The 26,714-nt window shown below is 31.7% G+C and overlaps 1 protein-coding gene and 1 long non-coding RNA gene across 4 annotated transcripts; one reads left to right on the top strand and one right to left on the bottom strand.

Moving 5' to 3' along the window:
• LOC109351018 lies at positions 1,184 to 1,715 on the bottom strand. The gene is made up of 3 exons (XR_002108168.1): positions 1,541 to 1,715; positions 1,279 to 1,338; positions 1,184 to 1,201 (listed from the first exon to the last, which is right to left on the bottom strand). It is a non-coding gene; the product is annotated as an uncharacterized LOC109351018 (long non-coding RNA).
• Positions 19,031 to 23,880, top strand: LOC109350300 (WEB family protein At5g55860-like). Of its 3 annotated transcripts, XM_019591515.1 has the most exons (4): positions 19,031 to 19,188; positions 19,434 to 19,484; positions 20,334 to 20,548; positions 21,898 to 23,880. In XM_019591515.1, exons 3-4 carry the CDS (start codon positions 20,372 to 20,374, stop codon positions 23,674 to 23,676), a joined length of 1,956 nt encoding a protein of 651 aa, XP_019447060.1. In that variant the 5' UTR covers positions 19,031 to 19,188; positions 19,434 to 19,484; positions 20,334 to 20,371; the 3' UTR covers positions 23,677 to 23,880. The 3 variants fall into 3 exon arrangements, with proteins under 3 accessions (XP_019447060.1, XP_019447058.1, XP_019447059.1); XM_019591513.1 differs by lacking the exon at positions 19,434 to 19,484 and having other exon boundaries at positions 19,032 to 19,188; XM_019591514.1 differs by lacking the exon at positions 19,031 to 19,188 and having other exon boundaries at positions 19,404 to 19,484.

The following is a 26,714-nucleotide window of genomic DNA, read 5'->3' as shown; positions in this document are numbered from 1 at the left end:
GTGGCTAATGTGAACCACACCCGTGGCTAGTTTATACCATTACTTTAACCACAGTTTAACCGTGGCTAATTATTTATTAAGTTATTTTCACATATATTCCTCTCCTAATCCTCTCTAACAATCATTATATTATATAAGCATTAATACTATGAAATTGGACCCAATATCTCAAATTATCATCACCTTCATCTTAAAATAATTCCAAATACATAAGCATGAATAAGTTCACATAATATGTATCATTCAAACCAATTGTTGAAACATTCCAAATTTGGTTAAAAAATGCATTAATATTTCTATAGTAAAAATTTCACGCATAATCACATGGAACTTCTAGTCTTGCCCACTTGATCACTTCAGCATCACCTTGAAGGAGTTTTGAGATATGTGGTCCCATGGAAAATATACGAGATTAACAATACAATAATGAATGAATGATTTATAAAATGAAAGATTGTCTGAGCTATAAATTTAGTATGCAGATGCATCATTTATACAGTTAATTAGTAATTGAAAACCATTAGATTAAGATTATACAAGAACCATATATATTTGTATCAATATTAGCTAAGATTGTTTTTTCACTATCCTACACCATATTGCAACCATTTCTACTTTTTAGATCCATCCTCCACAATGGAGATGAAACAATGCTATCAATATTTTCATGGGTAAAATGACAAGTTCATTATGGTCCATGACTACACCAAAACATAAATGGTACAAAAAAGAAAATGTAAATTCAAGGATGCACAACTCTACTGAAACAAAATGTTCTAAATTGGATTACATCATGTTCAAAATTTTGAAGGATGCACAACTGATAATATAAATTTAAGACAATATGTTCATTGTAAGATGATTAATATCTTGAATATGGTTACATTATAAAAAATAGAGAGATGCATCTTATGAGGATTGAGGTAGCTTCTCTTCTAAAAGCTCAATACAATTATATACTTAAACTTGAGAGGATTCTATACAAGAAGATATATATACATATATAAATCTTCTGTATACTTATCAGATCACATTGTTTTCATGTGATTCTACATAAAGATAACCCAAGGCAACATCACTTAGATTAAATAGGTTACCTTATGATGCACATAACAAAAACATACATATGTATATCATTAATGTTATGATAAACCAATCAAAAGGCTTATGCATGAGAGTTTAACAAATATGACACCAATTGCTGAAAATTTTCACAAATTAGTGAGTCGCATACAGATTGGGAAATTGTCATATAGTTGAGATTGACAAATATAATACCTAGATAATCTCCTATTTCCAGTGGACCGATATTCATCCTCTTTAAAACTTGTGAAATACCTGAAATAATGCTTCAAATTAAGTCAATGGAACTAGACAAATTTCTGCATAGTCAGTTTCCTTAAAGTTGTTATACATTTACTAGGTCTGAATCTTTTTTAAACCGAAAAAATTACAATTATCTGAGCTTGAATGTTGTTTTCTTATTATGTCAAATCATAGTTAAGAACATAAGGAATCCATCTAAAGGGGCATGACATACCCAAAGTTATGATGGTACAAGATATTAATGTACCAATAGCACCAAACAACATGATGGTCATGAAGTTGACAAAAAACTGCTTCTTTTTCACTTGAAACCTGGAATACATTACAGAGAACAAATTAATAACAAAACAATAACTGCAATTTGACAGTACACATGACGAAGTTAAGAGCTAGGAATTAAATACAAAGTCTCATAGTGCAGAACAAGCACCAGATGATTATTCCTATCCAATAAATCATATCACTTTTTCTCAACAGAACAACAGGAGGGGCCAATTTGCTATATAAGAATTACGTGTTATGATCATGAGATTGTGAAATACCATATAATATCTTCATCCAATGGACTAATTAAAGTTTCACATAAGTAACATTCATGTTTTCTTGACCTTAAATCTAAAGACAGTGAAAATGAAGTCCATAAAACTTTCACTCTCATGCACAAGAATTTCCCAATAATATGCACCCTTGTTTGTCATCAGAGATGCATACAATTCTTTCACGGACATAGATAATCCAATGCACCTCTCCCAATAATATGTTGTTTTCAATATTCATACCAACATTTTTATTAAACTATAATCAAATGGTGATCAGAAACAACTAATTTATTCATCAACAATCATATGTGGAACTCTTTCTCAAGAGAGCAATTCAAGTTTAAAAGCATTGACATACAAACTTAGCATGGAGAATAGATTATATTTCATATGCACAATCATACACTTTTGATTTTCCTCCAAACAAAAATGTACAGACTATTGCATACATATTTCTAGAATTAAAATAATATTGTGCAAAAATCAATTTAATATTAGAAAACACTTTGCATTCCACTTTTTATAATTTTTTTGCATTCTTCAAAAGAGTCAAATTTGGAAAACAGAGTATAGTATGAAATTTCAACAAGACAATAGTCATTGCATATGCCTTCATATCTTGTGATCTAGACTAGATATTCTGATGAAATTGTTTCCATGATTTGAATTCATGAGCTTATGGTGATTAAGCAACAAAATGTTGCGCCAAGCTCACCGTTGATACATATAAATAACATTTTTTGTTTTTTCAGATAAAAATTAATATGTAATATGGAAGTGTGAATGGAAAATGGAATATGAAAGTGAATTAATATACCAGTCATAATCATGATTCCCTCCTCTTCCTCCATCTTCAAGTAGATCCTAATCATGAATCTGAAAAATGAAAATAATATTCATAGAACAAGAGAGAAGAGATAAAGATGGAGGCGAAACCTCCTGAACGAATGAAATACCATCCTCACTTTCAACGCCACCGCGCCATTCACCATACTAATACTCCACACCTGATTCTCATTCTTCGTCACCCAACACAATGGGCCACGCATCGAAGCATAAAACTAAAACAAAAGCGACACGAAGAACAAAAGCACCAAGTCACAAACGATGCCACATATGACAAAACGACCGAGTAATACAACAAGAGGTGAAAGATAAGAGGAACGATGATGAAGGTTTCATGAGGAATGAGCTTCATGCTTTGATTTCAATGACAAAACCCTAGGAATTGTGAAGAACCAATAGAAGAGGAAATTGAAGACTAATAAATAGTAAATGGAGCTTCTGATTCCTATGGCGGAGATGGTGGCGTATATGAAAAAAAAATGATATTTGAGTGATTGAAGACGAAACTGGATTTGCGTGATTGAGAAAAGTAAAAAATGGAAGGATAAGGAGAGAGAACTCCAAGTTAATACATGTTGTGATGCCTTATTTTTTAATGGGCTTGAGCATTAATTTAGACATAATCCATTTAGTGTGGCCAATTAATCATGGCTAACAGGACATTTTATTGTAGTGACATATCAAAAAATCAGTTTTTAATAGTACATTAATTGATTAAGACACAGAATAATCGATTAATGACAACAACAATGTGTTTGCTATAAAGGCTGTAATTCTAGTCCATGTGACATAAGTTACATAACTCGAAAATATTTTGAACATTCATTTTCATACATTGCATTAGAGTGAGAAATTATATTAAGAGAACTTAGAGAGTGATAGCATTCTGAATAGGGTTTAGATATTCACATCATTGCATATATATCTAGGTTTTTCAATGCATTGCATTCTTTCATTAGTTTCTTGATTTCTTTAATAGTGAAGTGAGGAAAATATTTTTTTGAAAAGTGTGCAAATTTTTTTTACGAAAACCTTTTGAATTAATTTTCATTTAGATTAGGTTCTTGTGGGTTTTTCTGCTTAGAGTTTAGATTGAGTTTAATCATTGTATCCGAGTATTAAGTACTCAAGATAACTCATCAAAAACAGTGACGAACAAGGAAGTTGATCTCTTGGTGTGTAGTTTCACCTCAAGAGAGATCTTGACAATCTTCACAAAGACTAGGAGGTCTTAGTTAGAGCGATACCTAGGCTGGGGCCGAATCGCGGAAGGATAGGAGATCCAAGTAGGCGAGTTAGATAGGTCAAACCAAAATTGTTAAGCTTATAGGTGCCAAGAAATAAGCAACTTAGTTTAATTGTAATTGGAAGTGTTTGTATACAAACACCAATTTCAATAGTGAAGAAAAATCTCCCAAGATCAAAAGGGAGGCCTAGATGTAGTTTATAGTGGACCACAAATGAACCAGGATAAGAATTCCTTGTGCCTAATTTTCTATCCCTTTTGTTGTGAATTGATTAGTTCTGAGTTGCATGTTATAATATGTATTGTTATCATTCTGTAACTTCTTTAATCAATTGATTATATAATGATTGACAATTGGTAACTTGTTGTGCAAGAAATCTTAAAATCAAGAAGTGCAAGATTCAGGATAATCGATTATCCACAAGCATAATTGATTAATTCAAAGCACTACTTAATCGATTAAAACCAAGCTAAATTGATTAAGTGCAGCAGTTTTCAGTTCTACGCAAAATATCGGAAAAGCGGAATAAGTGATCTGCAACATCTATTCAACCCCCCCCCCCCTTCTAGGTGTGTTCTGACCTGCTAGTTGCCAACAAGTGGTATCAGACCTAATACGTAAGTACTAGCTTGATCGCATATTCATTTGATCCTAGAGGATAACAGTATGGGTTCCACTAACCCTTTTGGCGGAGATGGCGCATCCCTCAACTACCCTCCAATACTCAGTGGCGAGGGGTACGCCTACTAGAAAGTGTGCATGAAAATCTTCATACTAAAGGTGGTTAATGGTCCTTTCGTTCCACTACACTTGGTGGATGATGAACCTAAGGAAAAGCCGAAAAGTCTATGGATCGATGATGAATGTAGAAAGGTTCAACATAACCTTTGAGCTAAAAACATTATCACATTGACCCTATCGTATGACGAGTTCTTTAGGGTTTCACATTTCCAAAATGTGAAAAAAATGTGGTACACTTTACAAGTGATCCATGAAGGCACTAGCAAGGATAAGTGCACCAGACTAAATGCGCTAACAAACGAGTATGAGTTATTTCACATGTTACCAAACAAATCTATTAGTGAAATGTAGAAGTGATTTACTAATATAGTTAACAATTTAGTTGCCCTTGATAAATCATTTGCTAAAGGTGAACTAACGAATAAAGTTTTGTGTTGTCTTGACAAGAAATGGCAACCAAAGGTAACTACAATCATGGAGTCGAAAGATCTGGATTCCATGCCTCTAGCAATATTATTTGGCAAACTCCAAGAGCACGAGATGGAGTTATGGCACTTGACGATGCATGGGGATTTAGATATGAAGAAGAAAGGCACATCTCTTAAGGCTATATCTTCACAAGATCAAGAAGATAAGGAGGATATTGATTCTGACTCCAATCTGGAAGATGAGACTTTGAATTTCTTAGTACGAAAATTCGTAAAATTCATCAAGAAAAGATGAGGATTCAAGAGGTTCCAAAAGAAAGAATCAAGAGAATCAACCAAGAAAGACAAGAACCCAAAGGAACGCTTCACTTGCCACGATTGTGGGAAAGCTGGACATATGAGACTCCAATGTTTGACCTACCTCAAAAAGGTTGAATCCGAGATGAGCTCTCCTCGAGAATTCAAATCAAAGAAATCATATATCGTATGGGATACTCCCGAGGAGGAATCAACATCAAGCACATCCGATGAGGAGGAGTCTGCGAAACTATGCTTAATGGTAAAAATGCAAGAAGCTTGCAGCTCGAGTGGTCAGGATGATATGAATGAGGTATATTTTGACACTTCATCTTCTTCCAATGATTGCCCTACCTATGATGAATTGTATAGTGCTTATGTTGAATTACATGAGGAATTGAAAAATCGTGCTAGGATTAATGTAGATAGAAAACAGGTAATCCTATTGCATGAACAACAAATTATTAAGATGCAAAAAGAGTTAGATGAACTAAAATTAGAAAATAAAACTTTTGATTTAATCTACTCTTGCAACTCATGTGATTTCTCTAAAAATAATTTATCTTAACCTGATGTATGTGATACTTGCGAGACTTTGCAAACTGAAAGTTTCTAATTAAAATAAAAACTGACAAAGCTCACATACAATAGAGATAACCTAGATACATTACTTGTCGAATCAAGAAATACTGGTAACCATATAGGAATAAGATATAAACTCCCAACTAATAAGAGAAGGCCATATAGGATACTCATAAAAAGTCACATATTCGCATACCTACATGTTTCAACCGTGGCACTCATAGCCATACCTCCATTGCATGTTTTATTAGGAAGTATGGTGTGCCTAATAGTACTTATGTTTGGGTGAAAAGGGACAAAGTCCCCTGGTTACTAACAAAAAGAGACCCAATATCACTTGGGTACCTAAACTAGACCAGTAATATGTTTTGTAGATATGCCTTCGAACGCATGGATAACACTGGTATATGGGTAGCGGCTGTTCGAGGCATATGACCGGTGATAGATCTAAATTACTTGATCTCTCACTTAAAGACAAAGGGTATGTCACCTACGACGACAACAACCGAGGGAAATACTTGGCGTTGAGTTATTTGGAAATACCTCTTAAGCAGTGATCGAGAACATGCTCTATGTGGAAGGCTTGGAGCACAACCTATTGAGTATCAACCAATTATGCAATAAAGGTAACCGAGTATCCTTTGATTCTGATTGTTGTATTATTCGTGACAGTATATCTAATAATTTTAAGTTTGTCGGTCATCGTATAAATAATATCTATATGGTTAAGTTGGAAGATGTCACTACATTGTTTTTAAAATGTTTTATTTCTAAAGAAAGTGATATATGGCTTTGGCATAGGGCTTGTTGCGTATGTTCATATTAAACATCATGACAAACTATCATCTCACAATTTAGTTGATGGACTACCTAAACTCAATTTCAAAACTAAAGAGACTTGCAACACTTGCCAAAGGTATAACATATTTAAAGAAGTCATAAGATGGTTGCCTTAGATCAAGTCTAGGTTAGGTAAACCTAGGTGGGAGTCTCACAAGAACTAAAAATGAACAAGACTAAAATTGAGATATAACATCTAGAAATTATATAATAAGTAAGCTCATGCATCTACATACATGGTTTTCTGCATTAAAGGTATAACATATTTTAAAAAGATGTATTGTGTATCACATGTCATATAGGTAGTTTACCATTCATCAAGAAACTTAAGTTTATACAGCATAATTGATTATGTATAGTGTTAATCGATTATCGAAATTACAGTAGCTAACCAATCTGAAACTTGTGGTGTGTTAATCGATTAAGTCATTGGATAATCAATTAAGACATGACATAAAATTAGTTTTTAAAAACCCGTTAATCGGTTAAAACACATGATAATCGATTAATGACAACATCAATGAGTTAGCTATAATGGTTGTAATTCTAGCCCATGTGGCATAACTTGCATAACTCGAAAATCTTTTGAACATTCATTTTCATACATTGCATTAGAGTGAGAAATTACATTAAGAGAGCTTAGAGAGTGATAGCATTCTGAATAGGGCTTAGATATTCCCATTATTGCATATATATCTAGGTTTTTCAATGCATTGCATTCTTGAATAAGTTTCTGAAAAGTGTGCAATTTGTTTTTGCGAAAACCCTTTGCATTAATTCTCATTTAGATTAGATTTTTGCGAGTTTCTCTGCTTAGAGTTTAGATTGAGTTTAATCGTTGTATTCGAGTATTAAGTTCTCAAGACAACTCATCAAAAACAGTGACGAATAAGGAAGTTGATCTCTTGGTGAGTAGTTTCACCTGAAGAGAGATCTTGATAATCTTCACAAAGACTAGGAAGTCTTGGTTCGAGCGAAACCTAGGCTAGGGTCGAATCGCGAAAAGATAGGAGATACAAGTAAGCGAGTTAGATAGGTCAAACCAAGGTTGTTAAGCTCATATGTGCCAAGAAAGAACCGACTTAGTCTAATTGTAATTGGAAGTATGCATGTATACAAACACCAATTTCAATGGTGAAGACAAATCTCTAAAGATCAGAAAGAGAGGCCTAAATGTAGTTTGCAGTGGACCACAAACTAACCAGGATAAAAATTCCTTGTGCACAATTTTCTATCCATCATCTCCTTTACTTTCGATCTTTACTTTGTTGTTAATTGATTAATTCTGAGTTGCCTATTATATTTTGTATTGTTATCATTCTGTAACTTCTTTAGTCAATTTGTTATATAAAGATTGGTAATCAATAACTTGTTGTGCAAGAAATCTTAAAATCAAGAAGTGAAAGATTCAGGATAATCGATTATCCACAAGCATAATCAATTAATTCCAAGCATTGCTTAATCGATTAAAACCAAGTTGAATTGATTAAGTGCATCAATTTTCAGTTCTGTGCAAAATATCGGAAAAACACCTATTGGTACGTAACACCTATGCTTAATCAAACCCCTCCCCCTAGGTGTATTTTGACCTACTGGTACGTAACACCTATGTCAATCATTATGAATCCTAGAAATAAAACTTTAAATAGATAGAAACAATTAAAACATTAATAATTTGATTGAATGATCCGGGGTAGAAAAGTAATTCTTTTTCATAGTGTTAGAATCATGGTCATTTTATGTTGTCAAAGTAAAAATTATTTTAGTAGCATGAACTTATTAATTTTGTGTTTTTCTTAATGTTTTGATGGATAACAAATAATTAAATTTGAAGCATGATATATCAAAGATTTATTTTCTGAGAAATTTAATATGTTGCTATAACTTATGCTTAATTACCAAGTATATAAATTATATGAGAAAAGTTTTTAACACGTCAAACAACTATATTATGTGAATTATCTATTTTGATAAAAAGTTAAACATGTCTAGTAACTAAATTCATCTTAGTGAGTTATCGTATCCTTGCATCCATTGAGAATTGCATCCAATAATGTATGCCTATAAAGTTAAGTCACATGTGTCTAAGACAAATTGTATCCAAGTGACTATCGTGTCTAATGACCACCATATCGCATGATTTTAATTGTGTCAATTTGAATCATTCATAGATGTTTTACTCATTCACTAATTTGAAATTAAATATTTTTATGCACATTATCGTCATTATTAATAATTAAAATATTACGCTCTTTTAGTAAGAGAAACTTAACATTCTTACAAATATAATATGTTGTATTTTCTAACCAATTATGAGATGGAAAAAAAATTAATTTGCGCATGCAAGTGAATAATCAGAACTTTCTAAGCAAGTGTACAAGATCTCATTAAATGTCTGACATTAATGATTAAGAGATAAAACACATATACATCAAGAAAGATGAACCAATAGGCAACGGGTCAAACATTGTTGTTGTGTCCCAATTTTTGGTCAAGCATCAAATAAACGACGTGTTTGGAGTGACCACTATGTTTTGCGGTCAAAACATAGAAAATCATCTTTAAGCCCACTTTAGGAATATGATGGTTTTTTAATTTCGGATTCGAGAGTTGGTTATAAAATTAGAAGGTATTAGCAACTCATTGGTCCATACTAGACGATACCTTCACTAATTGCATGAACTAATTTAATACTCAAATTTGTTTGATTATTTTTTATTAAAAGGAAAATTATTTTATCTTTTGTTGTGTCTGGAAAGATGGGATATTGCTTCTACATATCTCTATGAGTATTAGGCAGTTAAGACTATATAGTTAAAAATGGTTTGTTGGTTGGATTTTTCTTAAGAAAATTATTTGATTGATTTAGTGAGAATTAATAGTATAAGAGACAACATTGATTGTTAACTGATTGCACACTTCGATAAATAAAAGAGATGGTACTAATAACTACAACTATTTCTCAGGTCGAAACAGAAAGTGAACATGAGTTGTGACTTCACTATTAGATTAAAAAATAATTAAAACATTTTAGTTATTATTAAATAAATTATTTTTAAAAGAGAGAATTAATAGACGAATAGTAAGTATTGATTGTTAATCATCTTCCCATTTTAATAAATAGAAGAGATAATGCAAATGATTACAATAGTTTCTCAGCTTGAAGTGGAAAGCAAAAGACGATACAGTCTTAACCTTGCTATCGATTTCCCAAAAAAATTAACTAAAATCGTTTTTATTTTTATTATTATAAAAATTAAAAATAAATAAATAAAAATTAATAGCATAATTGGTCATTAACTGCTAAGAGTAGAAGAAAACAATAATTGGAAGATAAGAATGATGGTAAAGGAAGATGAGATGGAGAGAGGAAGTTAGAATGTACACAAAGGATGGAAAAGTAATGGAGAGAGAAAGATGACACAAAGGAATTTTATACTAACATTAGTGATGAAGTAAATTTACTTATTGTCTCTCTCTGCTATGATTTGTTACCCTTAACATCACTTTTTTCATCTCTTTCTGTATTTCTCTATATGTTTCTCGTGTATTGCATTTTATGGTGTGTTCAACTAAGGTCCAAAGGATTATATTTATAGTTGAACTTGAGAGCCTTAGTAATAAGCATCAATCCAAAAATATGATATTCACTCACACTTATTATCATCCTTATCTTGAATTTGTTATCAACCTTATTAGATATTAATTTCTTAGAGATAATCAAGAAAACTAAATCTCAACAACCATATATAAACCCATTAATTTATTAATTTTGAAACTAATTTTATAATTAGTTAAAAGGGTGCCACAAATTAATAAGCACGTTTATCGAATGTTATTTAGTTAGTTTTTATTAAAAAATAGGGGATAAATATTAACTTTTTCCTCTTATTTTTGGATTAAAAAACAAACTAGAAGCTTTTATTTTCTTTAATATTTTCAAAATTATTTAATAAATATTCTTTTGAAAATTTATTTTTTGCTAAAAAAATATTAGACTTTTTTTGGGCCAGACAAAATTTGGTGTTCACAAATGACCCTCGTTATTGTTTCTTACTATATAGTAATTAAATTTAGGTTTGATTGATATCACGATAATTAACTAGTAAATAACTAAACATCAATTTTTCAAGTTATAGAGAACTTATTTGACGGTATCTTGTCGATTGGAAGTGTTTATTGTCTTTTTCCAATATGTATCTTTGAGTTTGTTCTAATGAAGTATGATAGAAAGTGGAGGTCAATCAAGTTTATACGATGATGTATTGTCGTATCTTGGGGTAAAAAGCGTAAAGCAAATGACATAGGTCAGTATATTGCCAGAACTTAGGGACAAAAAGATAAAACTAAGAACGTAGGTCGATGTACTACTGGAACTTGGGCGACTAAAAGATAAAACCAACAATCCAGGTCAATGTACTATTGAAACTTGGGAAAGAAATGTAAAATAAAAAACGCAAGTCAATGTAGTGCAGAACTTGAGGACACAAAGACATAATCAAGAACATATGTCGGTGTACAACTGAAACTTGGGAACAAAAAGATAAAACTATAAGTGCATATCGGTGTACTACTAAAACTTAGGCAGAAAAAGATAAAACCAAGAGCGTATGTCGATGTACTACTAAAAGTATGGGGACACAAAGATAAAACCAATAATGTATGTCGATGTAGTGCTAGAACATGAGGGGGGGAATATAAAACCTATAACGCATATCAGTATATTGCTAGAACTTACGGGCAAAAGGATAAAACCAAGAATGCATGTCAATATACTATGAGAACTTGGGAACAAAAAGGTAAAATCGAAGACGTATGTTAGATTACTACCATAACATGGTAACAAAAGGATAAAGTCAAGAATGCAAGTCACCATACTAACGGAACTTGGGGGCAAAAAGATAAAATCAAGAATGCAAGTTGGTGTACTACTAGAACTTGGAAACAAAAACAAGGTAAAACAAAAAAGCATAGGTTGGTGTACTGCTGAAACTTGGGGACAAAAAAATAAAACCAAAAACGTAAGTTGGTGTACTACTTGAGAAAATAAGATAAGGTTAAACAAAGAGTATAGGTCAATGAACTGCTGAGAGTTAGGAAAATAACATGAGGGTAAACCAAAAACATAGGTATGTGTATTGCCATAACTTGGTTACACACACATCAAGAGTACAAGACCCGGATATCATAATTAACACATCAAGGTACATGACCTAAAAAGCTTAAATTGTATGTCAAGGTACAATGTTTCAATTGCAAATCAAGGTAAAATATGTGGAAAGCTTGATTATCACATCAAGGTACATGTGATAAATTGCATGTCGAGGTACAAGACCCAAAAAACTTAAATTGTACCTCGAGGTACAGGACTCGAAAAGTTTCAATTACACATTAAGGTCGAGGTATAGGAGTCGCAAAGTTTAAACTACACGACAAGTTACAAGACCTAGAGAGTTTGATTATAAGCACTCATCGAGACACATAACCTAAAAAGCTTGATTGTGAATTTTCATCGAGGTATAGGACCCGAAAGCTTAAAACTGCACGTCGAGATACAAGAACATGAAAGTTTGGTTGTAAGCACTCATCGAGGTATAGGACCTAGAAAGCTTGATTATAAATGTTCATCAAAGTAAAGAACCCATAAAGCTTGATTGTAAATGTTCATCGAGGTACATGACCTAGAAAGCTTAAATTGCACATCAAAGTAGAGGACCCCAAAAACATGTATTCTAAAGCATGTGAAGTAATAGTATAAGTGTCTGAGAGTATGTTATATATGATGTTTGTCATGCTTTGAATGATGTGAACGATGTCATATATGAGTAATATATGTTTGTTTGAGTGCAATGGAATTGGGGGTAAGACTCATGCACAAACGTTCTACTATATCACTCATTGTTTTCTTTTGGGATAGCAAAATTAATAATTTTGCCGTTCTTTACAACTACATGAACCCAGTTAAAGCAATTCTTGTTGACTACCATTGATTGGTAATTTCTATCACATCTTCAAAAGTTGCCCTAGTTTGCATGAAAAACCTTCTTATACTAACGTAATCTATATAATTTGGCCCAATATCATCTTGAGGGGAATGACAAAATCCAAAAATGTTATCCAAGTGTAAGCTGGCTGGGAAGTTATTTCCAAAATGTTGATGTTTTTGTTACAACAAAAACTGCCCAATGTAATTGAAATCACCTTTTCTTTTTAAGATAATCCATATAATCTACCCGGGTATCATCTTGAGGAGAATGGAAAAATCCAAAACTATAGTCCTAGTGTAGGTTGACTGGGAAATTCTTTCCAAAATTTTAATGTTTTTCTAACAACAAAAACATCATCAATGTGTCTATTCTGAAATTTCAACTTTAACTAGGAGGTTATTGTTTAGATTCTCCACAAAGTTGCCCCAATTTAGGTAATTAAGGATAAGTGGTAGTAAGCCTTCATTTTGAGGGTGTTCATTTAATTTTCCCTAACTTTTGCTCATAATAACATGTGCAGGTACCTGTTGGGAACTCTCTCATTTTTTTATGTTCCATTGCCGCCTTTGTAGGTTTTCAACAAAGAATCACTCTTCTTTTCCTATGATTCCCATGTGAGTTTTCAACTTAACACTCTTTTTCTAATTTTTGTTTCTACTTTTTTTTTTTGTGAACATGGTCATATGTGGTGATTTTACTTGATAAGAAGAAGAATTAGAAGCCTTGAACAATGAGTCATTGCTGAAGTTATTGTTGAAGGGGTTTGTTGGTATAATATCTTGCTTCTTCCTAGTTGAGGGATCTTCCATTTTTGTGATTGTTATTGGTTATAGAGTCATCGTGAAAAACAACTTCATTATTGTCCAAATTTTGTGCTTCTTATAATTTTTTCACATGTGAAAATGCGATTAACCCAAAAACTGTCATAATGTGAGATACTTGAGTGTCATCCTCTTGTTCATATTGTCCTTGAAGGCTTAGCATGGTGGGCCTTAAATCATGAAATGTCTCAAAACCTTTCCGAGTTTGGGAGGCTTTCATTATTCATTTGCTTTAGTATTTCATATTTCATGCATAACTCTTTAAAAGAAATACCAAAGACAATGATCGTACAAACTTGATAAGAGTTAGGGCTATAAGTGGTGTTGTGTTAATGATGACAAAATTTAGTTTGTGTTTGGACTTTTGATGATGATGATAGAATTTAATATGTGTTTGGGATGTGAGTTTTGACGAAGATAGTGGTGAAAGAGAATAAATTCTAATCTTATGCATTAAATGTGAGATAATTTTCTCAAAAAATTATTAGTTTAGTGGAGTCATCATTTTTAAAATTATTAGTTTAGTGGAGTCATCATTTTTCTTCTCTAGTGTGCATTTTAGGCAAATTGCGACTTGACTAAGAGTTATCAAGAAACAGGTACAAGACTCAAAGTATGTCTTTCCTATATCCACCTTTCGTCTTTCTTATTTATCATATTTTCAACATGACATTCAATAATTAAAAGAATTTTGCAGGTTGTGATAAAACGACCTAAGATTTAGGTGAAAATATTGCACTTTTATTTGCCCTAACTTTTTCTTTAGATATTAATTAAGAATTCTCAATGTTTTTTGTATAACTTTCATTTTATTACTTTAAGCTATGAACACTATTTGTATTCTCATATTGTTCAGTCACATGTGATGTGAAAGAATATATTATTTCTTTAAGAATTGAATGTGAAGGAAAATGATTGAAACACTACACTCCTCGGGTTATTGACATTTTGCAAGTTATTCAAAATAATCTCTTTTCATGATGTATAAGCTCAAATGTGGTGACTAAGGATATATCCCCAATGTTTGGGAATTACAAAGAAACCTTGTGTCATCAAAAAATATGCCTCAAGATGTACCTCATATTAGGTTTTATATTTACATCATCCTTCATTTTATTTTTGAATAAATATATCAAATTAATGTATGAATTAATTTAAATTTGATTTGTTTTTGTTGATTTTTTGGATAAGTGTGATTGGTAGAGTGTAGCATGGGATAGTAAATTCGCATGATCAATATTAATATATACTCATTAAACATGCATTAGAAAATAAATTTTTACTCATGAAATATGGATGAGTGTAGGAGTGGTTGACTTTGACTTGAGTCTTCAAATGAAAAGAAGTTTCCAGACTTGTCTCTACTTGGGTTGAGGTAGGATATGATGCGCCATGTTGTGTGACATGTTTAGCTATGAGGTCTCGATCACCGACAAGGATCCTCTTAATGTTTTTGAATTTCTGTAGCTTCAACAATGATTCATTTCAATCTAGTCCGACAATAGTAATCTAAAATCAATCATTTAACTGATGAGTCCCTCGGTAATGGGATTAATAAATTTATGTAGAACATATGTTTTTTATGCACGATGTACATAAATTGGGTATTTTTCTTTTTTTTTGTACTCATGTCACATTGATTAAAATGCTACCTATAATGATGCATGAACGACAAGTAATACTAACCTTAAGCCTATACTACTTAAAAATACATAACAAACATTTGAATGTGCATTTGATTTATTTAGGGAAGTATAAATCAAATGAGATTGTAATTAAAAAAAATTTGTGTGCATGGGATGCAACCAATAAATGTATGTGATTTTCTATTTGTATGCATAAGATGGCTAGAAAATGCAATTTATGATACATATGATTTAGAATGCATGAATGCGATATATGTGAAATGTTTGAAGATGTATGAAATGATTTTTTATGATAATGAATTATAAATGAGAAAATTTACAACAGTTAATGAAATGATTTGATAAAATAGTGAATTAGAATGCATGATGTTTAAATGATTTATTTTTATTTTTGATGAATGAATGAATGAATAAAGAAATGAATGAATTAGTGTGCCTATGCATGAATGCATTTTTTTTCTTTTTATATGAACGTATACATGAATGCATGAATGCATTTTTTTCTTTTTATATGAACGTATACATGAATGCATGAATGATGATTTATTTCCTTTGAATGAATGAAAGCATAAGCCAATAATGAACATTTTTTAAATGTATGAATGAATAGGTAATTGAATGAATAAATGAGTGAATGAATATTTGACTTATATGTTGTATGAATGGGTAATTGAATGAATAAATTAGTGAATGAATGTTTTTTTTATTTTTATATGAATGAATGCTTGAATTATAATTTTGTAATGCACGAGAGAATGAATGTTTGAATTCATAAGCTAATGAATGTTAGAATGATGTATTTTTATTTTTGAATACATGTATGCATGAATGAATAAACAAATAAATAAGTAGAAGAATATATGAAAATTATATATTTTTATTTTAAAATGCATGTGTGCATGAATGAATATATATAAATAAGTAGAAGAATGTATGAATAACGTATTTTCACTTTTAAATGCATGTATGCATAGGTGGAGTGTGTGATAATGAAAAATTCATGCCCTTAGTATAACAGACCCTTATTTGAGGGTAATATAACCTTAATTACAATATATATAAATAATATGGTAAAGTTGGCATCTATTATAATGTCAAGGCGTACATGAAACTAAACAGTATAATTCTAAGCTTGCTAAGGTGAAATAGAAAATTATCCTTAAGTCCTTTGACAGGTATTAATAGAACTGGCAATGAACTAAACCAAATTGGTATTCATTTGAAACTCAATTAGTTATTTAGCTTGATAAACTTGGTTCATGAACCAAATGAGCTGAACTTGAACTGGAAATTGAGATCGTTAAATAAACGAGTTAAACTTGAGTTCCATACAATTCGATTCGTCAGGTTCATGAGTTGACTCAATATATTTATATATATGAGTGTAATATCTATGCACTCATAGTGTAAAGATTTATACATAGTCAATGCATCATTCATCATTTATTTGGATTACTTTTTTTGAAGAGTCAATGATGATTAAAACTACATGATGAATGATATAGTGACAGTGTAAAAAATTCGTACATTGTTAATGTATACATCATTTTCTCTCTCTATATATATATATAAACTAATTTTTATGTTTATTATTACTCATACATTGTTTTTTATATTTATTGTTCATGAACTTTATCTAAGTCAAACTCAAACTAAAAAAATAACTTGTATCGAACTCGAGTCGAGTTTTGAGCTGAGTCAATCTTTATCGACCTGAATCGAGCTGAGCTCTGGTTTGACTCGGCTCGGCTCGTTTCTAACCTAGTAATGATGACTAAAATTTAATTTTAGGGTGGATTTAAACATTATAACCACAATCTTGTTGAAATGAGAAAAAATACATCCTTAGGGTGTCCGGGCTCATTGGGGTATGTTGAAAATGAAATTTATCAATAGGGAGTTGAGCCCATCGAATGATGTATGTAATAAAGGTTTGTCGTCCTTGTGATTAAATGATGTTATAGTGAAATGATATCTTTATATCACTCAAGCATGGATGATAAATTCATCACTTAATGATGGTAAATCTCATTTTATGACAAGTATGGAGGGAGAAGAATGGTAGATATGTTTTGCTTCTTATGTCTTACATAAGGTACATTTACAAGGTTCTAGATAGCCTAAAAGTCACAACCTTATATTGAAGTACTAGGTCTTCTTAAAATTGGACTTGATAAAAGCTATACAATTCTAAAGGTCATAAGATTGCATCAAATGACATATTTATATCACTCAGGTATGGATGATAGATTCATCTAACTTAGGGATGATAAATCATATTTCATGACATGTATGGATAAGGAAGAAGGGTGGATATGGTTTTCTTCCTATGTCTTACATAAGGTACACTTACAAGATTTTGGATAGCCTAAAAATCACAAACATATGGCGAAGTATTAGGTCTTGTTAAAAGTGGATTAAATAATATCGTAGTGCTATGATATTTTTATATCACTTATCCATGGGTGCTAGATTCATCTAACTTAGGATTAATAATCCCATTTTATGACATGTATGGATGGAGAAGAATGATGAATATGATTTGTTTCATGTGTCTTACGTAAGGTACAATTACAAGGTTCTGGATAGCCTAAAAGTCAAAATCCTATGTTGAAGTTTAGGTCTTGTTAAAAGTAGACTCGATAAAAGCTCTAGACTTTTAAAGGTCACCAAATTGTATTCAATTTTTTAAAAGAAATGAAACCAAATATCGTACATTAAGAACAACAAGAGTCTAGCTCATCGAGCACCTAACTCATAATACTAAGAACAATCTGAATGGTTTGTGCATTGATGTTGTTAAAGATCAACACACATACTTTGTTGAGTAAATAAAGACTAGACCTATCAAAATGGGCTGGGTATAGTGACACATTGCCCACACTCGAAAATGTATAAGACTTTGGTATTAAATTTTGAATATTTTATTTAAAATGGGCTTCCAAGCCTAATATGACCGGACCATAATAAATTCAGGTTGGGCTTACTTATTCGTCTTCAGGCTAACATAACTTTTTTATGTGGATAATACAAAATCTTGTTATGAAATTCTGATTGGTCATTAATAATTTTTTTATCCACTAATCTAAGCCTTTGGTTTTACCACCGAAAAAATAACTTAGAGTCACTTCATCAATTACTACTTGATATATTTAATTGGAAGTCTTTTTAATTTAATTATTGAATCCTTCCTCACTCACAGTATAACTCATATAATAAAGCCACTCAACCATGAGTAAATTGAACCTCTTATACAAATGTATCTAACTTTTGTTTTTAAAAATGAATTATGGTATCTAATAAAATTCAGATTAAGGTTTAAAAACGGCATAGCAATGGTGATATTTAAAGCTATAACTTTTTTAAACTAAGGAGCATGATCGAAATTAAAATATAGTGAAAATAAGAGAAAATGAAAGTACTTGCCTTTTTCTATCTAGCAACTCTTTCTCTCTCCATCTCTATCATCTTCCTGTTTTTGGTCTTCGTCGTCACCCACGAGTGTTAACGATTCCAATGATGACGTGGCCAAAGTTTATCTTTTCCAAGTTCTTCTCTCACAGTCTTACGGTAGGTCCCTCCAATCATAGAACTCACGTGTATTGAACTGAAGGACAAAATAGTCATTGAGTCAAAATACATGCATCGAAGTTAAAGACAAAACAGATTTTAATATAGAAACGCTCGCACATGATTATTCACTCATCATCTCTTTGCTTCTCTGAATGCTGATATAAATTGTCTTTGAACAACATTCTCATTTTCAAACACATCTCTCTCTCATTCTCTTCAAACATTCTTTTCTTCGCTCAGAAATTCAGTATCAGAGATTGATTCCCTCAGTATCTTGATAGCTTCAAAGAATCTGCTTCGTAGAGAAGCTTTAAGGTGTGTTTTTTATTTACTTTTTTGATGATTTTTCTTGCGGATTTAGTGAAAGCTAGAAACTTTATTGCATTTAGGATTTTGGGTTTGGATTATTTTGGATTTTTGTTGGATTGTCCTAACAAGTTAGTTTCAGCTTCGTTTGTTGTTGTTCTTCGCCATTTGTTGTCGTTTGGAGTTCTGTTTGCGGCATTTGATGATGTTTATGTCGTTTTCATGTCGTTTTAATAAACTTGTTTTGTGCACAGAGGGACTTCAAATTCACTGTGTTCTTTACTCTGCCTTGTGGATTGTGACTTGTGAGTATAATTTTATCAAATTTTATTATAAAAATAAATTAGCTACTTTTTTTTTATTTCAGTTTTGGTGTTCTTTTTGTATTGAAGTGGTACTTTGAACTGAATAACCTTTGGAACCGAAATAGATACTGGAACTTGAATTGTTTTGGTATTATTTTCACATGTCCAATTTGAAGTGCCTTCAATTTTTGCATTGTTTTAAGAAAGTATTTGCACAGAAGAAAGCTCATCATCTTAAATACATTCAAATTGTTGGAATTTGGAAAATATCTCATTGATATTATTGTATAGATTCCCCCATATGTAATTAGGGTTATGTATAAATACCACTCTTGGATGCATCTTTTGTAACACAACACATTGGATTACATTAATCTCACTGCATCTTTCAATAATATTCTTGATTTAGATTCATCTCTCTCCTTTTCTTTTTCTTGAACATGTAGAAAGATAAATGTATTAATTTTTTTTCCTGTAATGAAATCTTAATATGCATTGTTAAAGCTGCCAAATAGTTTATTCTTTCACTTCTTTGGTGAATTTATTCATTGAGGACATTATCATGTGGAACCATGTATAGTAGTTGCCAGTTTTACGATGAGCATGTTGTATATAAATTCATAAGCATCAGTTTTGTGCCCTTGGCTGTTGGAGAATAATCCTGTTTTCTGCCAGAAGTCAATGTAAAAGGGTATTTGGTAAATGGAGCTTAGTTTCTTTTACTCACTTGGTGGTGGTCTTCCTAAAGGATTGGATATTTTGAAATATCGGATTGTATGTATAATAACTAGTTTATGATGATAATAGTTGTATTTTAATTTCCTTGTTGTAAAAAATTGTTTTTGACAGGTTGGTCCAAAGTCTTTAATATTGAAATAGAACACACAATGGTCACAAAAATCCGGCAAAATGACAACGACTCTCCTAATCCAAAACCAGAGGTTGGAGAGATTGACACCAGTCCTCCTTTTCAATCTGTTAAAGATGCTGTCTCTCTATTTGGTGAAGGTGCTTTCTCTGGTGAAAAACCTGCCTTTAAGAAGTCAAAGCCTCGATCTGTGGAGGTAATTGTCATTGTTGTATTTGTTTTATGTTCGAAACTACAAATCCCTTGCTGCATTGCAAAATCATATCTGAAAATTGCATTTCATGAATGTGTATACTGTAAATTTATAGTAAGTGTAGTGTAAACCTAGTGTGTTTTTCAAGATAGGCTATTTAACCCTTTAAGGAAAAAATATTAAAACTTGACCGAATGTTATCTGAACTTTATGAAGTATTAATAATATACTTTTCATCACATAGTTACTTAGTTTACTATATAAAGTTCACATTATTATATTTCTCGAGTTCCTTTTCGTTTTCAAGGAGTGATTCCTACTGTTATAATAATGTCATACTTGTTGTGAAATCATGAATCTCGAATATGATAAATTATAAGGAACGTTCCCGTTTTTTCATTGTTTTAGGTATGCTTTATGTACAGATGACCCTGTGCTTCTTTTTACAAATTGGATCTATTGTTCTATTTGAGAATACACCTGCTTTTTGTCTCTTCGTCAATAGCACACTCACTGAGCATGGCCACGACACTTACTAGCTATTGCAGAGACCTGCCTTCTCCTTCGCACAAACCCATTGCATAGAGACCCACTTTCTTCTTCCTTCGTTTTTATTTCAGCAGCACCCACCCCATTTCAACAAGCTCCTAGCAGGCTAAGCCTGTTTTGCACTTGCTGCACTGTTTTGGAAAGTTTCCGGCATCCTACTTTTGTTTCATGCATCCACTTGTTCTATTTCAGCTTCTTTTCAGCCTTCTCTGGCCAAACCAACCTCTATATTAGTGTGGTTTTTGACTTTTTGTTATCGCTAACTTATGGTTATTATCATTATTAGTTATGCTTTACATTTAAGGTAATTGTGTCTGTAAATTATAGATTTTGAGTATTAATGGTATAGAGGATAAATCTTCTTCCTTAAATGGTCTGTACTCTGAACAAGATCCTTTTGCAGATTTATAGCTCATCATAATTAGAAACAAAATTTATGAGGTGTCTCAACATTATTCTTGGTTGAAAATGATACTAAAACTACATTGGTAGATATTATGTTTTTGATTAGTGCCTTTTCATACAGTTAATTGTATTGCGATCTTACTATTATTCCAAACCATTAATTTTCAGCTACTATGTTACTCCATAAATTGTAAACTATGGCAATAAAGTTAGGGTTGTTTAGTTTTAAAGATTTGAGCAAAAAGTTACTGTAGCTTTCATCATTTAAAAGAGAATATCTAATGTACGGTTAAACTAGGCTATCTGGTTATTATTTTCTTTTTTCTCCTTTCAAGGTAATTGTCAATGTACTTTCTTCTTTGTATTTTGCAATTAACAAAGCTTTGTTTTTTCACTAGAGAGTTTTGGCCAAGGAGACACAACTTCATGTTGCACTGAAGGAGCTGAACAAGCTAAAGGAACAAGTAAGGAATGCTGAAATTACTAAGGTTCAAGCCCTTGTGGAGATTGAAAGGGCTAGAAGGACAATCGAGGATCTGACTCAAAAGCTAAAAGTTATCAGTGAATCCAGAGAGTTGTCGATCAAAGCCACGGAAGATGCGAAGAGTCAGGCCAACCAGCTTAAAGAAGAAAAGGATGGGAATCCTGATGAAACACATGGTGCTTCAAAAGAAGAGTTAGAAGCTGCAGTTCAAAGATATGCATCTGTCATTGCAGAACTTGATGTTGCAAAGCAAGAACTGAAGAATATTCGTCTGGAGTATGCTTCGTCCTTGGAGGCGAGAGCGTCTTATTTGAAGCAAGCAGTAGAAGCTGAAGATGCATTGAAGGAAAATTCAGAAAGAGCATCTGAGCTGTCTAATGAAATTTCAGTTGTACATGATTCAATTGGTCAAACCAAGTTTGTAGCTATTGAAGCGCAGAAACAGCAATCAGTTATATTAGCTGAGAAAGATGTTCTAAGACTATCATGTAAAGCCACCCTCGAAAAATCTGAAATGGAGTTGCTTGCTTTAAAGAAGGACTTCAATCCCGAGGTCACAAATATTCTTGAAGTGCAGCTGGCTGAGACAATGAGTGAAATTGAGGCTCTGCAAAAGGAAATGGAAAATAAAAGGAAATCAGACTTGGATTCTATCAAAATGGTCACGTTGGAGCTTGATGGTGCTAAGGAGTCACTGCAGAAATTAGCCGATGAGGAAAGCTCTCTTAGAAGCTTGGTGGAATCTCTTAAGGTAGAAAATGAGAATGTAAAGAGAGAACATTCAGAATTGAAGGAGAAAGAATCTGAAACTGAATCCATTGTTGGGAATCTTCATGTCAAGCTCCGTAAAAGTAAGTCCGAGCTTGAAGCCTGCTTGGCAGAAAAATCTGAAGTTAGTGGTGCATCTGAAGAAGTGATCTTCACACTGAACCAGATGCAATCGGAAGCTGAAACTGCACAGCGAGAAGCAGAAACTATGAAAAACAAGGCAAAATTGTTGAAGAAAGAGCTTGGATTTACCGCGCTTGTATTAAAAGATGCAGAGATATGTCTTAGCGCAGCATTGGAAGAAGCAGAAGCCGCAAAAGCAGCCGAGGAATTCGCTGTAAACCAGATCACAGAGCTAACTGAAAGGACCAGTGCTGCACGTGTGTCAACATCTGAATCTGGTGGCAAAATATCAATCTCAAAGGAGGAGTTCGAGTCACTCAGTCGGAAAGTCGAGGAGTCTGACAAACTAGCGGACATGAGAGTAGCTGCTGCCAAGGCACAGGTCGAAGCTGTGAAGGCCAGTGAAAACGAGGCTCTGAATAGGTTAGCGACAACTCAAAAGGAGATTGAGGATTTGAAGGCTGCAACACAGGAGGCATTGAAAAAGGCTGAAATGGCTGAAGCAGCGAAGCGGGCAGTGGAAGGCGAGCTTCGGAAGTGGCGTGAGAGGGAGCAGAAGAAGGCAGCAGAAACTGCATCCCGGATATTGGCTGAAACACAGATGTCGTCGGAATCATCTCCTCAGCACTACAGGATTAAAAGTCAGAATTCGCCTCAAACAACAGTAGGGGTGAAGAAGTTGGAAAAAGAAAAGGTTTCAGTTTCAAAGAAAGTTTTCATGCCTAGTATCAGTGGTATCTTCCACAGGAAAAAGAACCAAGTTGATGGTGGATCTTATCTGCCTGGTGAGAATCCTCTTTGAAATTTAGTATTTGTAGTTGTTTGTGCAGCTCTTGAATATCTGAATGTGATAGAGACATGATTTGTGTGTAGTTCAGACTTTAGAGATTTGGTCCAATTTTATCTTTGTACTCTATTTGAAGAAAAGGATTGTGAAGTTTGGGGACAAATTTTGTGATGCATCGTGTAAATTTTACCAATTAGAAGATTATAATACTTAGAACATATAGCGTGTTCGGTCGATATAGCCGAACTCATCTAGTGGGGTAAAGGCTTATGTGTTGTTTTATTTAGCTTTCATATCTGGTGGTTTGGTCCAATGCTGTCAAAATCAGACCTGGAAGGAAAATTTGGGAACCCCTCTCAAGTCTAGTTTTGGATAAGTCATTTAATTGCCATATTAGATTGGTTTAAACCAGTCAAAAACAAGATTTGAGATTTGATTTATTTTATTTTGTAACTCATTATTGTTTGCCAAATTGGATTTAACTGAATGTATTTATTACTTTGTACTTTTCATTTTTCCTCTATTTTTCCTTTTCTTGGGACCAAGGTTTTATCGTAGTAATAGCTCATTTAAAAAGATAATCTTGTCATATAGTATAAGTATTGGATAGTAAGATTTGACATAAGTTGTTTATTTCGTAATTTAGAGATTGAGTTTAAATATTGGAACAATCTATTCCCTTGTGGGCTAAAGTTGTGTACAGTTACTCAATAGCTTTTATAAAGTGGGAGGATTATGCGTAGTCTTATTTGTATATAGTATAAGTATTGTGTTTTGAGTTGTGGTTGTTGTACTTATGGAAATGTTGTCATTGAATCAAATCATCTCTACTTTGTTAGAAACTTAATTTTTATTTAGTTCAATAAATTTGTTTCATGAATCAAACAAATTTAAATCAAGATAGTTTGATTTATTGGCTTTAAGAACCCAATTGATTATATATATATAAAACCTTTAAATGGATACATTTTAAATATATAATTATATATATAAAATTATTATAAAGTATCACATGGTATAAGAAGATAAATTATTTCCTTCTATTAGTAAAATCATCACATATATCTTATTTAATCGTTTTTCACAAAAATATTTTTAAAACTAAAAAAGAAATATACATGTCATATTTTTACTAGCAAGAAGAGTTAAGTTATCTCCTGATATAAGGAGATATTTTATTCTTATATAAAATATACATATTTTAAAAAAATTGTAATTATTATATATATACTTTTATATTAGTATGATATTGTATATATTAAAATTAATATTTTTATACAAATTCATTTAAATTTCATAATATATATATATATATATATATATACACGTACTTTTATTTATATATATATATATGTATAAATGTATATATAGTGATATAAAGTTGAACTTGCTAATTGCTTAAAATTTTATAAACTTTAATTGAATTGATTTTGAGTTGAAAATTAATTTATACCGAATTTCATTCGAGTCAATCATTAATGGGTTGGATTGACTTAAGTAAAACTCAAATTCAGTCATATTCACCCATTTCCACCCCACTTATAGTATAGATTTGATAGATTGTTATACACTTTGAAATTTAATCATCCATGTGATGATTTAGTATGAGGACTATTATAATTTTAACTTTTCATTAGAATTAACATAATTTTCAAGATATATCTAAAATGTATATAGGGTTGGTAACAATTTTTTTGAGTATAAGGTGTATATATTGTAAGCGTAAATCCAATCACAATTTGCCATCTTAAATTTTTTGCCATGTCATAATTATAATTCTAAAATAAATTAAAATAAAAAAGAACGCCCTATTCATTTGTTTTATGTTCGTCAATGTAATCCTTCTTCTCCCTCAAGGTCTTCACTGTCAATTACTCTTCACTTTTTTTTGAATTGATTTATGTTAGTCAAATCTATCATGTGGAAATGATGGTTGCTAGGAGAGATGGCAAAATGGACTGCTCGACCCGTTTAGCTCGCACTTGCAAATGCCCGCAAAAAGTTAAGCGAGCGCATGCATATTCGTATTGGTTAACGAATAAAATTCAATGTCATGTCATTTTAAAACGGGCTAAAGGGCTTGCGGGCAGCCCGCAGACATTGTTAAATAATTTAAAAAAAATAGAAAAAATTCATATAATAAATGAAATGAAATTAAATAAAGTAGTTGAAGATAAAAAATTAACAATTTTTTTTTATATTTTATATGAAGTTTAACAAATCACATTAGATTACAATTTTTTTAGGGATTAAAAATCGCATTACATCATAACTTCTTTTAAGTTCAAGTAATATAAATGGTGGAAGATATAATATCCAGATATAAATCTCTAGTATAGACTATTATAAGTATAATAATTATAATAGAGATGACAAAACGGATTCTTCTGTTTGTTTTGTCTCTGTGCACAAAAATATAAGCAGACATGGCATGTTCGCATTGTTTTAGTGGACAAAATCAATGTTTTGTCTATTTTAAAATTGGCTAATGGACACGCAGGTGGCCCATGAACATTACTCAATAATTAAAAAATAAAAAATTAAATAAAGTAGTTGAAAATAAAGAAAATAATAATAAAATGATATTTTAAATAAAGTTGAATAAATCACATTAAATTATAATTTTTTGAGGTATTAAAAAATGATATTAGTTCATAATTTATTTGAATTTTTTCATTAAGTATGCCCATCGAGTACCCAAATTGCAAATAGAAATTCCCATAGGCTTGAAAGACAAACATACAAATGGATAAAAAAAATTATGTCTTGTCCATAAAAAAAATATAAGTTATACAGGCGTGTCCATGAACATTTCTCATTTTACCATCTATCACGTTTAACATGACAAAAAATTTAAGATGGAAGATGTGATTAGATATTTGTGTAAAGACTGATTTACATCAACTATAAGATTATGTCCCTTATTGGTTTTTCTCCAATGAAACTACTAACCCATCAATTAGCATTGGAAATAAAATAAGAGTAAGTTATATTGACTGAATTTAAGTTATATTAACTGAATTTTAGTGAAATTACATTAGTAAAATTATTCA

The sequence above is a fragment of the Lupinus angustifolius genome, chromosome LG06 (assembly GCF_001865875.1).
Source record: "Lupinus angustifolius cultivar Tanjil chromosome LG06, LupAngTanjil_v1.0, whole genome shotgun sequence".
In the NCBI taxonomy this organism is placed as follows: Eukaryota; Viridiplantae; Streptophyta; class Magnoliopsida; order Fabales; family Fabaceae; genus Lupinus; species Lupinus angustifolius.
Note: the sequence above shows the minus strand (reverse complement) of the source record. Positions and strands in the feature narration are given on the sequence as shown.